The sequence below is a fragment of the Scyliorhinus canicula genome, chromosome 3, assembly GCF_902713615.1.
Source record: "Scyliorhinus canicula chromosome 3, sScyCan1.1, whole genome shotgun sequence".
NCBI lineage: Eukaryota > Metazoa > Chordata > Chondrichthyes > Carcharhiniformes > Scyliorhinidae > Scyliorhinus > Scyliorhinus canicula.
In genome coordinates this window covers 205689303-205703972 of record NC_052148.1, presented here as the reverse complement: position 1 = coordinate 205703972, position 14670 = coordinate 205689303, and the positions used below count along the sequence as shown (strand labels likewise).

General features: G+C 49.3%; 1 protein-coding gene across 7 annotated transcripts in view; it reads right to left on the bottom strand.

Annotated features, from left to right (window-relative positions):
• slc2a9l2 (solute carrier family 2 member 9, like 2) overlaps window positions 1-14670 on the bottom strand; it is a 630183-nt gene that overhangs the window by 569777 nt on the left and 45736 nt on the right. For all 7 annotated transcript variants that reach the window (XM_038792065.1, XM_038792062.1, XM_038792063.1 and 4 more), the window contains one exon: window positions 5161-5252. In XM_038792065.1, coding sequence (XP_038647993.1) covers window positions 5161-5232 — 72 coding nt within the window. In that variant the 5' untranslated portion in view covers window positions 5233-5252. The remainder of the gene's footprint in view (window positions 1-5160; window positions 5253-14670) is intronic.

The following is a 14670-nucleotide window of genomic DNA, read 5'->3' as shown; positions in this document are numbered from 1 at the left end:
CAACATTCTTGTAAATCCCGGATGGCGTGTCGCTCATAGCGAGGGCAGGGTAGGGCGGTGAAGTTGGGAACCCCCTCGGCTCCATTTAACTGCCCATTAGATTTGTTGAGGGCCTGAAGGCAATTTTGTCAGCACCGATGGCTAACCTGAACAGTCTCCTTGGTGCACATTAGTAGTACAGGGCTGTCGGGTTCAAATTTTCTGTTGCCTCAGAGTTTTTGTCTCAGATCAAGATATTTGAGTTGGTCACTTGCAGCTTTGCCCCTGTCTGCAGAGTGAGTGAGGCTGCTGCCGCCCAATGTCCTGCCTTCACTGCTCTGCCAAGCAGCTGCAGGCCCCATCATGGCTGCCGTCTGGCTTTGATGAACATGCTCAGCAGGCAGTTGTTACCACCCGGCAGAGCTTGGCACCCGAGTGACTACAGATGCGGCCCAATTAGACTATCTTTACATGAAGATTGCATTGTGTGAGCTTCTCTTTCTTCTCACTGTGCTAATTCAACCGTTCTGATCTTTCTCTGAATTGATGCCTAGTCCAATTCGCCCTCTTTTCTCCACAGTTGCTCTGTCTCTTTGACAATCTCTAAAGCTCACTGCTTAAGGAGACAGACTATTGTTACCACCATTCATGAAAATCAATTGTGCCCAGTTTCCCTTGCCACGCTGTTACCAGCTTGCACTTCCAGCAACTCAGAAGGCAGAACATTTCCAGCCTGAAGAGCGAAGGAAAATGTCCAATTAGCGGATGCATGCTGTTACAGCAAAATCTGGGCCAAAAATTATTTATGGAATAGATTTTTCTCCATTTTGACTCCTTCCTCTTAAAATTGCAATTTGGAAACGTGAGCATGGGCATAATCCGAATGCAGGAACCAGAATTCTAATTGCAAAGTGTCATAGCATCTGATAGATCATTTCAACATTCCCAGGCCGCTATAACTAACCATTCTTATTCATTAAAATCATTGCCTATTTTTTCCCCTAGTGTATTCTTTAAGTTTGCAGTTTCTTAATATGCCTGTCTTTCTTTCCTATATTTTTGACCTTTGTTTGAATCAATCTTTTCTTGCATTACCTTTTCTTAGTATAAAATGAGAAACAATTAGCAACATACTAAAACATCTAAAATCAGCAATTTAAGTGATAGTCCATGATAGCACTGAAAAATCTTCAATTGTAGTCTTTGAATGATTTGTATAGTATAAGTGTAGTAAAGTGATATCAAGAGACCACATGGAACTCAACACTAGATGGTGTTACTAAGTGACCATATGGCTGTGTCTCTAGGAATGCTTGGAGAAGCTGATGAGAAGTTGAGAGAGAAGCTGAGGGAGATTTCAATGTAAAAGGATAGCATGAGGTTGAGTTACAGTGTAGTTTATAAATTAGAGAGATTATTGATTGCTGTATTACAGATTCAGTACTATTGTTTTATTATCTGTTATTTAATAAAGTGTGCAAACCTAAGCAAGTTAAGTAGTGGAAATATAACATGGTACCAGTAGTGTAAAATAAATTAGTTTTGGTTTAAACATCTTAGTTTATATTCTTTGTCAACATTGCATAACTGGCTATCTTGGAGAACAAGACAAGGAATATAACAGTCTTATGTCAAATCGTATCATAAATATTAAGGCAAATGCATTGCTGGTGATACCCACACGTAGAAATATATAGCTTCCACCAGATGCAATAGAAATTGGTGAGTTTGACAGATTTATCAATGCAGTTATGAATCTGCTCTGAAACTATTCATAGACAAAGGTCAAGAGTGAAATCAGAAATTCAGGTAATTAACTGAACTTGATTAGCATGAGTTGGCGTGGTGAACTCCAGGTTAGGCACTTTGCCAGGCACCAAGATTGTACATATTTAATTGCCTGAAATAGCTCTGCTTTCTGTTCGGCAGCTTTTTTTTACTACTGTTAATTGTTTTAGTTATTGGTTGCTGTTTCTAGATTTGCAATTTGTGGTCAGTAGTTTGTGTAACTACCTACTGTATGCGGGATGTAGGAGATGGGCTGGGGGCCACCCCAGACGAGGTGCATAGGGTGTTTGAGGCGTTTTATGAAAGGTTATACAGGTTGGAACCAGCAGACGGGGCTGGTTTAGCGCACTGGGCTAAATCGCTGGCTTTTAAAGCAGACCAAGCAGGCCAGCAGCACGGTTCGATTCCCGTACCAGCCTCCCCAGACAGGCGCCGGAATGTGGCGACTAGGGGCTTTTCACAGTAAGTTCATTGAAGCCTACTCGTGACAATAAGCGATTTTCATTTAATTTCAGAAGATGAGTCTGACATGGAGTAGTTTCTGGATGGAGTGTCCCAAATTGTAGGAGGATCAGGCAGGGTTAGAGGAGCCATTGTAGTTGAGGAAGTTCAGAAGGCAATCGGGAGCATGCAGACGGGCAAGGCACTAGAGGCGGATGAGTTCCCAGTGGGAATTTATAAAAAGCTTGCTGACCAGCTGGTACCTCTGTTAGTGGAGGCATTTGAGGATTCAGTTGTGTGGGAGTCGCTCCCGGAGACGTTAATGCACGCATCTATCTCGCTCCTTTTAAAGAAGGATAAGGATCCGGTGGTGTATGAGTTGAACCGGCGGATCTCATTATTAAATGTGGACGCAAAGATTTTGGCTAAGGTGTTGCCACTCATGTTTGAGGAGTGTCTCCCTCAAGTTGTTGGGGAGGGTCAAACGGGGTTTGTAAAGGGTAGACAGCTGTCCTCTAATGTGCGGCACTTGTTGAATGTGGTTTTCTCACCGTTGGTGGGGGGGGAGTTATTGTGCCATTGGATACAGAAATGGGTAGAGTGGAGCTACTTGTTCATGTTGTTTGGAACGATTCGGGATAGGGCCCAAGTTTATGTCATGGATTAAGTTACTATATAACAGACCTAAGGCCAGTATCCATTTGAATAATGTGAGCTTAAAATATTTTACTGGGGAATATTTGCACAGGGGAATGAGGCGGGGATGCCCTATGTCCCCTTTCCTGTTTGCTTTGGCCATCACTTTGAGGAATTCGGATAAGTGAAGGGGAATAGTGAGGAGGGGTGGAGTATAGGTGTCCCTGTACCCTGTTATTGTAAGTTGCGGATTTGGTGCACAGTGGAGGACATAATGACCCTGTTGAAGGAGTTTGGGGCTTTCTCCTGATACAAGCTAAATTTGGAGAAAAGAGTGTTTTTCGGTAAACCTGCTGGAGAAAGGAGCTAATCTGGGGTGTTGCCGTTCTGTTTGACAGGCACTCACTTTAGGTGCTTAGGGGTCCAGGTAGCTCGGGATTGGTCCCAGCCTCTGGTGGGTCTGGTGAGTAGGTTTAAGGCCAATCTACAGAGGTGGGATAGCCTTCCTTCATATTTGGTAGGCTGAGTTCAATCTGTGAAGATGAAAATTCTGCCACATATCTATTTATTCCAAGTCTATTTCTATTCAAATCTATTTATTTATTTTTACCAAAATAATTTTTTGTGGGGTGGAGAGATTGATCTTGTTCTTCATCTGGGCGGGCAAGGTGGCCAGGATTCGGAAAACGGAACCTGCAGTTGAGGGGCGGCTTGGTGTTGCCAAGCCTGATATATTATTGTCTGCAAATGCGAAGAAGGTGTTGGGCTGGTGCGGGGACCAGGAGGCAGTTTGGGTGAAGATGGAGTCAGGATCATGTAAGGGTTGGGGCTGCAGGCATTGATGACGGCCTCACTTCCGTTCTCTGCAGTGAAATATTCAGGTCTTGGCAGAGGAAGCTGCATCCCTGGAGGGGATTAAGGCCAAGTAGGAGGAGGAGTTGGGGCAGAATTGGAGGAAGGGGTTGAGGTGCGAAACCCTGTGAAGGTTGAATGGCACTTTGTCGTGCATGGGACTTGGGCTTATACAGTTAAAGGTAGTACACCGGGCGCATTTAGTAAGGGCTATGACGAGTCCGCTGTTTGAGGGGTGGCAGACAAGTATGAGTGCTGTGGGAGGGGCTCGGCAAACCATGTACATATGTTCGAGGCATGTACTGAGCTGGTGAGATTCTGGGTCTCCTTCTTCAGCACCATGTTGGTGATTCTGCAAATGGAATTGGAGCCCAGTCCCCTCGGGGCCATATTTGGGGTGCCAGGCCTGCCGGAGCTGCAGACGGGTGCGGGGCAGATGTCTTAGCCTTAGCCTCGCTGACCACTTACAGGCGGGTTCTGATGCTTTTCCACCCAATGCCTCAGTATGGCTAGGGGACCTTATGGAATTTCTACACCTTGAGAAAATTAAGTGCACCATAAGGGGTGCAGTTGAGGGGTTCTACAAAAGATGGGGCCCATTTATTCTGTAATTTAAAGAGCTTTAAATAGAATAATATAACATTTTAAAGAGCTAGTCACCGTCAGCTATGGGGAGGAGGTGAGGGGGGGGGGGGGGGGGGGGGGGGGGGAGGTTTCCAGGGGGGAGCGGGGGGGGGTGTTGTTGTTTCTTTGGGGTTGTTTTTCTTGTTTTCCTGTTTTGTACGTACGAAAAGACGTTTAATAAAAAATGTTTTTTTTAAATAACGAATGAATTTACATATAGTTAAGTGTGAGGTCGTATTTTGGAAGGAAGATTAAGGAAGCCAAATCCTCCTTGGAAATCGAGTGTCTAAATGAAGGAGTTAAGCAAAGGAAATCAGGAGCCGCAGGTATATGAAACACTAAAATAAAAAAAAGGTGAAAAAAATTGGAGTCCATTTCTGGAAGGAGGGGAACTGAAAAGCAAGAAGTTGCTTTAAGCTCGTTTAGAATCTTGGTTAAACACTTGGATTAGAGAAAGTTTAAAAAAGGACTCACGAAGTTGATACTAAAACTGCGAAGATATATTTATCAAGAAAGACTAAACAGACTGATGCATGTTTCTCCAGAAAAGAGAAGGGTGACGACGACCGAATAGGGGTCTTTAAGCTTATGAAAGGGTTTGGCGCAATACAGAGAGAGAAAATGATTTCACTTCAGTCCAAAAGTAGAAACCAAAGCGCTATACGATAGCTATCCTTGTCATGGCAGCCGGACTTCTGTTGATAGCACTTGCACCTCCGAGCAAGAAGGCCGTGAGTTCAAGTTCCATTCCAGGGACCTGATCACTAAAATCTAGGCTTGTGTGCCAGCGGCAATACATTTTCCCCATTTTTTTTTAAAAAAGGAAGAAATTAAACTAACTTGTTTTGTTCGCTTATTATCCACGGTCCTTATTTCTACCCAATTATTTACGTCACCATCATTGGTCTCCATTGTGCAGAACTGCTGTGTTTCTAGAAAGGTAAGAAAATGAATGACATCATAACAATATACAATGAATATTAAACTCAGAACAGAAAATCTGCATTTATCCGCATTTCTTCACCAAGCAATCTCCTTCTTCTCAAAATAAGAACAAAGAATAATACAGCACAGGAACAGGCCCTACGTCCCTCCACGCCTGTGCCGATCACGTGTCCTATCTAGACCAACCGGCTTTATCCTTCTATACCCCGTCTGTTCATGTGCCTATCCAGATATGTCTGAAAAGGTCGTTAACATATCTGCCTCAACCACCTCACTTGGCAGTGCATTCCAGGCCACCGCAACCTCTGTAAAAAAACTTGCTCGGCACATCTCCACTGAACCTTCCCCCTCACCTTGAACTCGTGCTCCCTTGTAATTATTATTTCCGCCCTGGGAAAAAGCCTCCAACTGTTCATCCTATCTATACCCCTAATAATTTTATAAACTTCTGTCAGGTCGCCCCTCAGCCTCTGTCTCTCTAGGGAGAACAATCCCAGTTTATTCAATCTCTCCTCATAGCTAATGCCCTCCTGATGCACGATCAATGACTCCCGAAGCGAGATTGTAGGACAATTGAAGGCTTTATTGAACTAGATGGTTCCCCCAGCAGCGCAGGTACAGAATGCAGCAGCTAGGGAAACACAGACTCTTATACTCCGCCTTACTGGGCAGAACGAGCAGGCAGGCTTCACCAATAATCTTGCTGTCTCAGATACCTCCCACACCAATGATCTTTACAGCATCAGGTACCTCCAACACCAATGATCTTGCAGCATCAGGTACCTCCAACCTAGGTACAGTAATACCCCTAATACCGACTACCACATTCACCCCCTGTTAAAAAAAGTCGGGCGGGGGTGGTGGTCTTGCATTGTACAGTGGTGGAGGTTATGGTGGTACCCGTCGGTGGTACAGCCTTTTGCCTTTTTACATGTCACACAAGTTATTCACAGGTATTTATTTACGGATATATTTCATAATGAAGCTATTAATCGATCAGGGGCCCTGGTCGTCCTCTGTGATCGTCGCAGTTTCGGTGGTGATGCAGGTGCCGGCTCGGGCATCCATGACTCCAGGAGCGTGGCTTCTTCAGCTTCATCACCCCTGTGTGGGACCGCAGAGGGAAAGACCAATCCCTCTGGGAAGGGGGCAGCCGTGGGGTGCACCAGTGGGAGGGTGGGTGCGGTTGGTGAGGGGGCTGTGGGTGGGGTTCCAGCGGGCGCCAGGTCCAAGGGGGATACCGTATCCTGCCGGCCGTCGGGGTACGCCACGGGCATACTGAGGGGTACATGAAGGAGGTGTACCCTCTCGACCAGCGGGTCCGACTTGTGTGCCCACATGTGTTTGCGGAGCAGAATGGGTCCAGGAGCTGCCAGGTTGGGAGTGAGGTCCCGGAGGAGGACTTCCTAGGGAAGACAAGGAGACGTTCATGAGGTGTTTCGTTGGTCATGGTACACAGTAGTGATCGAATGGAGTGGAGTGCATCGGGGAGGACTTCCTGCCAGCAGGAGACTGGGAGATTCGTGGATGGTAGGGCCAGTAGGACGGTCTTCCAGAGCGTTCCGTTCTCCCTCTCCACCCGCCTGTTTCCCCGGGGGTTGTAACTAGTCGTCCTGCTTGAGGCAATGCCCTTGCTGAGCAGGAATTGATGCAGCTTGTCGCTCATGAAGGAGAACCCCCTATCGCTGTGGGCGTAGGCAGGGAAACCGAACAGGGTAAAGATGTTGTGGAGGCTTTAATGAGGGTGGCAGCGGTCATGTTGGGACAGGGGATGGTGAACGGGAACCGGGAGTACTCATCAATCACGTTCAAAAAGTATGCGTTGCGGTCGGTGGAGGGGAGGGGTCCTTTGAAGTCCATGCTGAGGCGTTCAAAGGGGCGGGAAGCCTTCACCACATGCATTTTCTCTGGCCGGTAGAAGTGCGGCTTGCACTCCGCGCAGATTTGGCAGTTCCTGGTGACAGTCCTGACCTCCTCGATGGAGTAGGGCAGGTTGCGGGTTTTGATAAAATGGAAGAAACGAGTGACCCCGGGTGGCAGAGATCATCGTGAAGGGTCCGGAATCGGTCCACTTGTGCGTTGGCACATGTGCCGTGGGATAGGGCATCAGGAGGCTCGTTGAGCTTCCCGGGACGATGCAAGATCTCGTAGTTGTAGGTGGAGAGCTCGATCCTCCACCGTAAGATCTTATCGTTCTTTATCTTACCCCGTTGTGCATTATCGAACATGAAAGCTACTGATCGTTGGTCAGTGAGGAGCGTGAATCTCCTGCCGGGCAGGTAATGCCTCCAATGCCGCACAGCTTCTACTATGGCTTGGGCCTCCTTTTCAATGGAGGAATGACGGATTTCAGAGGCATGGAGGGTGCGTGAGAAGAAGCCACGGGCCTGCCCGCCTGGTTGAGGGTGGCCGCCAGAACTACGTCGGATGTGTAGCTCTCGACCTAGAAGGTAAGGGACTCATCGATTGCGTGCATCGTGGCCTTTGCAATGTCTGCCTTTATGCGACTGAAGGCCTGGCGGGCCTCTGCCGACAAGGGGAAAACTGTGGATTGGATTAGTGGGCGGGCCTTGTCCGCATAATTGGGGACCCACTGGGCGTAATATGAGAAAAACCACAGGCAACGTTTCAGGGCCTTGGAGCAGTGAGGGAGGGCAAACTCCATGAGGGGGCGCATGCGTTTTGGGTTGGGGCCTATGACTCCATCGTGCACTACGTAGCCAAGGATGGCTAGACGATCGGTGCTGAATACGCATTTCTCCTTCAGGTTAAGGAGATTGGCGGTATGGAGGAATTTGTGGAGGTTGGTGTCGTGGTCCTGCTGGTCATGGCCGCAGATGGTGATGCTGTCAAAGTACGGAAACGTGGCCCGCAAACCGTACCGGTCAACAACTCGGTCCATCTCCCGTTGGAAGATCGAGACCCCGTTTGTGACACCGAAGCGAACCCTTATGAAGTGGTAGAGCCCCGGGTTTGCAATCGGGGGTGAGGTTTGCAAACAGAGAAGGCGGGTCAACCTTGAGGGTCGCGAGGCTGCAGACAGTGAGGGGGGTATAGGGCCACCAAATTTAAAGGTTAAGCTCTGGAGATTACATCGGAAGTCCAATCCCAGGAGTGTGGCAGCGCAGAGGTGAGAGTCGGTAATTCTTAAACTCTCTCCCCTGGACTGTGAGGTTAGCTATGCAGTACCCCTTGATCTCTACAGAGTGAGACCCGGAGGCCAGGGAGATTTTCTGGTTAACTGGGTGTATAGAGAGGGAGCAGCGCCTTACCGTGTTGGGGTGTATGAACCTCTCTGTGCTCCCAGAGTCGATCAGGCAGGATGTCTTGTGTCCGTTGATGAGTACAGTCGTCGTAGCGGTCGAAAGAGTTCGGGGCCGAGATTGGTCCAGTGTCACCGAGGAGGGTCGTGGCAGAAGTTGATGGATCTCCTCGGGCAGTGTGCGGTCATCCGAATCAGGGTCTTGAGACTCCAGCCAAGGTGGCGGCGCCCACGGGTCGCAGATGAGTGGGGGTGGGCAAGATGGCGGCGCCCATGAATTGCACGTGGTCTCTGGGGGACAAGATGGCGGCACCCGGGGTCCGCACGTGGCTGGCAGAATCGAAGGTGGCGGCGCCTACGGGCCACACATGGCCTGCGAGGAGGGGAATGGCGGCGGCCCCGGTTCGCTTGGCATACCACCATAAAATGCCTCTTCTTCCCACAGCCCTTGCAAGTTGCGGAGCGGGCCGGGCAGTGTTGCCGAGGGTGCTTGGCTTGCCCGCAAAAATAACATCGGGGCCCCCCCGGGGTTGCCTAGCAGCCGAGCTGCACAAGCTTGTGGGGCGTTGCGTCAGAATCGACTAAGCTTGGGGTCCACGCTGCCTATGGGGCTGCCGCGCGGTCGGGGACGTACGCTCGGGCGTTGCGGGAGGCTACATCTGAGGAGCTTGCGAGGGCCCGTGCCTCCTTGAGACTCAGCATCTCCTTCTCCAGCAGTCGCTGGCGGATCTGAGAGGGCAGCATACCTGCAACGAAGGCGTCCCGGATTAAAAGTTTGGTGTGGTCGTTGGCTGAAACGTGCGGACAGTCACAGTTCCTACTTAGTACCAGCAGCGCAGGGTAGAATTCGTCTCGCGATTCCCCCGGAATTTGTCGTCTGGTAGCTAGAAGATGTCGGGCGTAAACCTGATTTATTGGGCGGATGTAGTGTCCTTTCAACAGGGTCATCACGGCCTCGAAACTGTCCGCATTCTCGATGAACGTATAGATTTCTGGGCTCACCCTTGAGTGGAGAACTTGCAGATTCTGGTCCTCCATGGGTGTAGTTGTGGCCGTCCTGATGTATCCGTTCAAACACGCCAACCAGTGTTTAAAGATCGGCACTAAGTTTGCCGCATGGGGGCTAAGTTGTAGACAATTGAAGGCTTTATTGGACTAGATGTTTCCCCCAACAGCACAGGTACAGAATGCAGCAGCTAAGGAGACACAGACTCTTATACTCTGCCTTACTGAGCGGAACCAGCAGGCAGGCCTCACCAATGATCTTACAGCATCAGGTACCTCCAGCCTAGGTACAGTAATACGCCTAATACCGACTACCACACCTCCATACCAGGGAACATCCTGGTAAACCTGTCCTGTTCACGCATGGACCTGCTTCAATATCCCCCCCCCCCCCCCCGGCCCATGCTTACTCCTCTGCGAAGTCACCAAATGGCTGCCACCTTCGGATGAACCCGAGTAGCGAACCTCTCAAGGCGAACTTGACTTTCTCTAGGCCAAGAAAGCTCGCCATGTCCGATAGCCATACCTCAGCCCTCGGGGGCTTTGAGTCCTTACATACCAACAGTATTTGTCGCCGGGCTACCAGGGAAGCAAAGGCCAGAACTTCGGCCTCCCTCTCTTCCTGGACTGCCGGGACCTCCGAACCCCAAAGATTGCCACCTCCGGGCTCATTATCACCCCAGTTTTCAACACCCGGAACATGACATCTGCGAATCCCTGCCAATACCCCCCCGAGTTTAGGGAACGACCAGAACACGTGTACATGGTTAGCCGGCCCTCCGGCGCATCTAGCACACGTCCTCCATCCTGAAGAATTTACTCATCTGGGCCACTGTCATGTGGACCCGGTGCACGACCTTAAACAGGATCAGGCTGAGCCTGGCACATGTTGTGGTCGTGTTTACTCTGCTCAGGGCTTCTGCCCAAATACCGTCCTCCAGCTCTCCCCCCCCCCCCCCCCCCCCCCCCCTGAGCTCCTCCTCCCACTTAAGCTCCAGGTCCTCAGTCTCCATATTGTGGCCACCTAAGATGGACACTGGGCTACAAAATGGAGAACTGCTAAGGCTGCAGGGAGAAAACAGTCTTAGCAAGGACAAGGTGTAAATGGCAACAACGATTTACATAGTAATGAGGTGATCTAGATCCAGGCCCACACAATAGAAACATTTAGGTTTGAATGGATACTTTGAGTAGACGCCCAGATGAAACGGCACCATAAGTATCCATCACAAAGCACCATAGAGACCGCCCCACCCATCGAGAAGCGACCCTCAGATTGGGGGGGTTTGGAAAGTATCGATTGGGAGAAGACCCAATCGATATACAGCAGGTAGAGACTGCCCCGAAGAGGCACGGACTTTGGGGGGACCTATAAAAGTAAACCCCGCACATGGTCCGGTCTGTTGTCTTGGCTCCGGCTCTCTGCTGTCTTCATCGCTTTGCTGATACATCGCATCCTGACTCCAGTTCCATCACCAGCCGTTGAGCCACCAGCCATCGAACTGTAAGTTTCACCACAACGATCGCTACGTGAGCCAGACTTGCTAGACCCTGACGACCTTTAACACTCTGAGAGTTGCAGACCAAGAATGGGACGAAGGCCTCGCTCCCTGACCTTGCCTGTTCCTGTTTAGATAAGTATTTTAGTCATTTAGTTTAGAAGTAACTTAGTCTCTTTAGCGTATGCATGTGTATTTATTATATTTGTTATAATAAATATCAATCGTTTGAACTTACTAAACGGTGTACAGATTTATTACTTTGAACCTGACCTTGATATACTTGTGAGGTGTCTAAATACGGCACCTGGCGACTCCGAGCATAATTACATACACAGAGCTGTAGTAGTGTTAAGCACACGGACTTTAAACGGAGGCGTGTTAATACACTCGAATAAAACGCGTAATACACTCAAGTAAAACGTGCAACATTTAGTGGCGAGTCCGCCGGGACGCGGTTACAAGTGGCACCCCCACTCCGTCGAGGACCCTGAAATTTGAATTATAAATCTGAGTAAAGAAAAAGGAAAAATCACAAGTAATCAAGGTGTTCAAACGAATAAACGTAATTCGGAAGTGTGTTTTGTGCATGCGTACTAACAGGGTTGTAAGGAAAACCTGAAAGCATTTTTGTTGCGACAAACTTTCGGGAGTTTTGTGAACGGAACATAGCGTAAGCCTTACCCGTTTCGTGAAACATAACCTCAACACCCCCTGTTCCAAATTTAAGTGAGTCAGAGAAAATGGCCATGCAGGCAATGGAACGCCTCATGAACCCAGAACGGTTTGTGGTCGCAGCGACCAGCAGTAGCCGAGTAGGTCAGTGTCCCGTGTGGGAGCTGGAACTCCGCAAGTATCTGCAAGGAAAGGGATGGCCCCTTTGGAAAGAGTTCTGTATGAATGAGGAGACAGGTCCCGGAAGTATAGGACATACTTGGTGGGAGAACCTCTCTCAAATTCATAAGAAAAACCTTAGTAAAGCACGCAAGCCGATGGCAATCGTGTCCTGTTTGGCACAATTGCGAGGCACAGAGGAGGTCGTTCAGACGCTCCGGGCAGAATTAGAAGAGAGAAATCGGATGAGCAAAGTGGATGTCAGGGACATCGAGAAAGAGAATATGGAACTTAGAGGGAAGTTGGCAGAGAAAGGTAGAGAGGTAGATGATGCCAAGAGGGAACATCAGTCTTGTCTAGCCCATCTCAGCAGTTCCCAGACCCAGTACGAAAAGGCCTATCAGGACGTGCAACGTGCCGTCCTGATAAGAGAAGAATCAGAGAAGCAGGTAGAGGCTTTGCAGAGGCAATGCTCTGACCTTAAAGCAGCTTTGAGAGCACTCCATGCTGCCACCACAGAACAAAGACAAAGTACCGTAGACCACGCGAAATGCAGGAAGCAGATTGCAGAACTGCAATCTCTGCTTTCAGTGCAGAATGGATTTCAAAGTACTTTTGGAACAAAGCTAGATGAGGAGAATGCCCCAGACTGGCAGGAATTAAGTGAGACAGCGCAGCGTTATGTTCAAGGAACATGTGCGCCAGCAGCGCAGCAGAAAAGACAAGCACCCCAACCCCCCACAGATCAGATAGTTACCGCACCAATGAATCCAGTCACCACCCAAAGGAAAGCGACCACAGAAGGCGCACCCGATATCACCTACACCACCCCCTTAACTGTAACCCAACTCAGGGACGCGTGTGAGAAAATCACTCCGTTTCTCCCCACCGCAGACCCCCACCAATTTTTCGCGAAAGTGAAACAGCAGGCAACCATGTACGGCCTGGACGAGAGAGAGCAGGTTAAGCTCACGGTTCTGAGCTTAGACCAATCGGTAGTAGCAGCCCTCCCCGACCCACAGAACGTTGGCGGAGGCACCCTAGAGGAAATGCACACCTCCATTTTAGATGCCATAGGGTATAACCGAGGTGACCCAGTTGAAGGACTTAACAAGTGCCGACAAAAGAAAACCGAGCACCCCACAGCATTTGCAGGAAGGCTGTGGATCCATTTTAACGCAGTTTTCGGCGATTTAAATAGAGCCCATTTGAACCATGAAAACATGGTTAAATGGACGCGCACCATAATTTCCCATGCCACAGATGCAGGACAGAGTGCTTGCAACAGTTATGACCCCTCAGAAGAGGCCCACAATGAGAAATGGGTCCTGAAAAGATTGTCCCGCGCTTGGGAGCAATCAGTTCAGGGCAGAGGCAAAGTAAAGTCCCCAGAGGAAGCTCAGGCTGCAGCGGACATTCAGGCAGTGAGAGCGCACCAAAACCCCGCATGGGTAAATGAAAGGAAGAACAGCCCTCCACAGAAGTCACTCGAATGCTACAACTGTGGCCAGTTAGGACATTGGGCTAAGGAATGCAATGCACCCCAAAGATCACAGAGAGGCCAGCAGACAGGCACTCTGAATAGACACAAAGCAAAACCGATCCATAGCATAGGGATACAGTCAGGACAGACCAATGTGGACGGGACGGACTGACGGTGTTCGGGCTCCCCCACTTGGGTCTGTGACACTCTTTGGGATCAATCCGGAAGACTGGTAGTCACAGCTAAGGTTAGAGGGAAGCCCATAGAGTTACTTTGGGACACAGGAGGGTCCTGCACCACAATTAATTCCACCACCACGGCACAGGCAGACACGTGGCCGACCACCTCCACCATCACACTTAGCGGTTTCACAGGACACTCGCAGCAGGGACACATTACAGCACCCGTAGCAATCCAGCTAGGGAACATTTCCACCAGACACCCAGTTGTTTTAGTAAATCTTCCCCGTTCAGCAGAACACATACTGGGGATAGATTTTATGAATGCCCATAGCCTGTCGTTCGACCCAGTTAACCAGTGTGTCTGGCGAATGGCAAGATCAGAGCACCCGCTACTCTCACAGTAGGAGAGTACGCTAATCGGATTAGCGCAGTAGGCGACTATTCATTTGACCTGACTACACTAAACACGGACAGACAAGTAAAGGCAGTATTAAATAAACACAGGACAGCATTTGCCAGTCACCGGCACGACTGCGGCAGAATGACTGGACAAATTCACGTTACCGGACCTGACCCCCCGACCACAGAAACAATACAGATTTCCCCTAGAAGCAGAGGGAGAAATAGAGAAGGTAATAGGTAGCTTATTGGAGCAAGGGGTACTTAGAACAGTAGCCTCAACCAATAATGCCCCTATTTGGCCAGTGAGAAAGCCCGACGGATCATGGCGTCTGACCATTGATTATCGGGAGCTCAACAAAGTAACCCCAGCAGTAGCCCCCACGGTAGCAACAAGTCCCGAGACCATGCTCAAACAGGGACTCCACTCCAAATATTTCACGGTATTGGACATTAGCAATGGCTTCTGGTCAATCCCATTGGCAAAGGCGTGCCAGTACAAATTTGCCTTCACATTCAAAGCACAGCAGTATACGTGGACATGCCTCCCACAAGGATTCCACAATTCCCCCTCCATTTTCCAACGACAGCTGGCGAATGGTTTAGAAACATTTTCCCGCCCCGAATGTCTGGTACAGTATGTGGACGACCTACTACTGCAGACAGACACAAAGGCAGAGCACATTACGCTTCTGGCCGAGCTCCTGGAACTTTTAACCGAGATTGGATGTAAAGTTAACC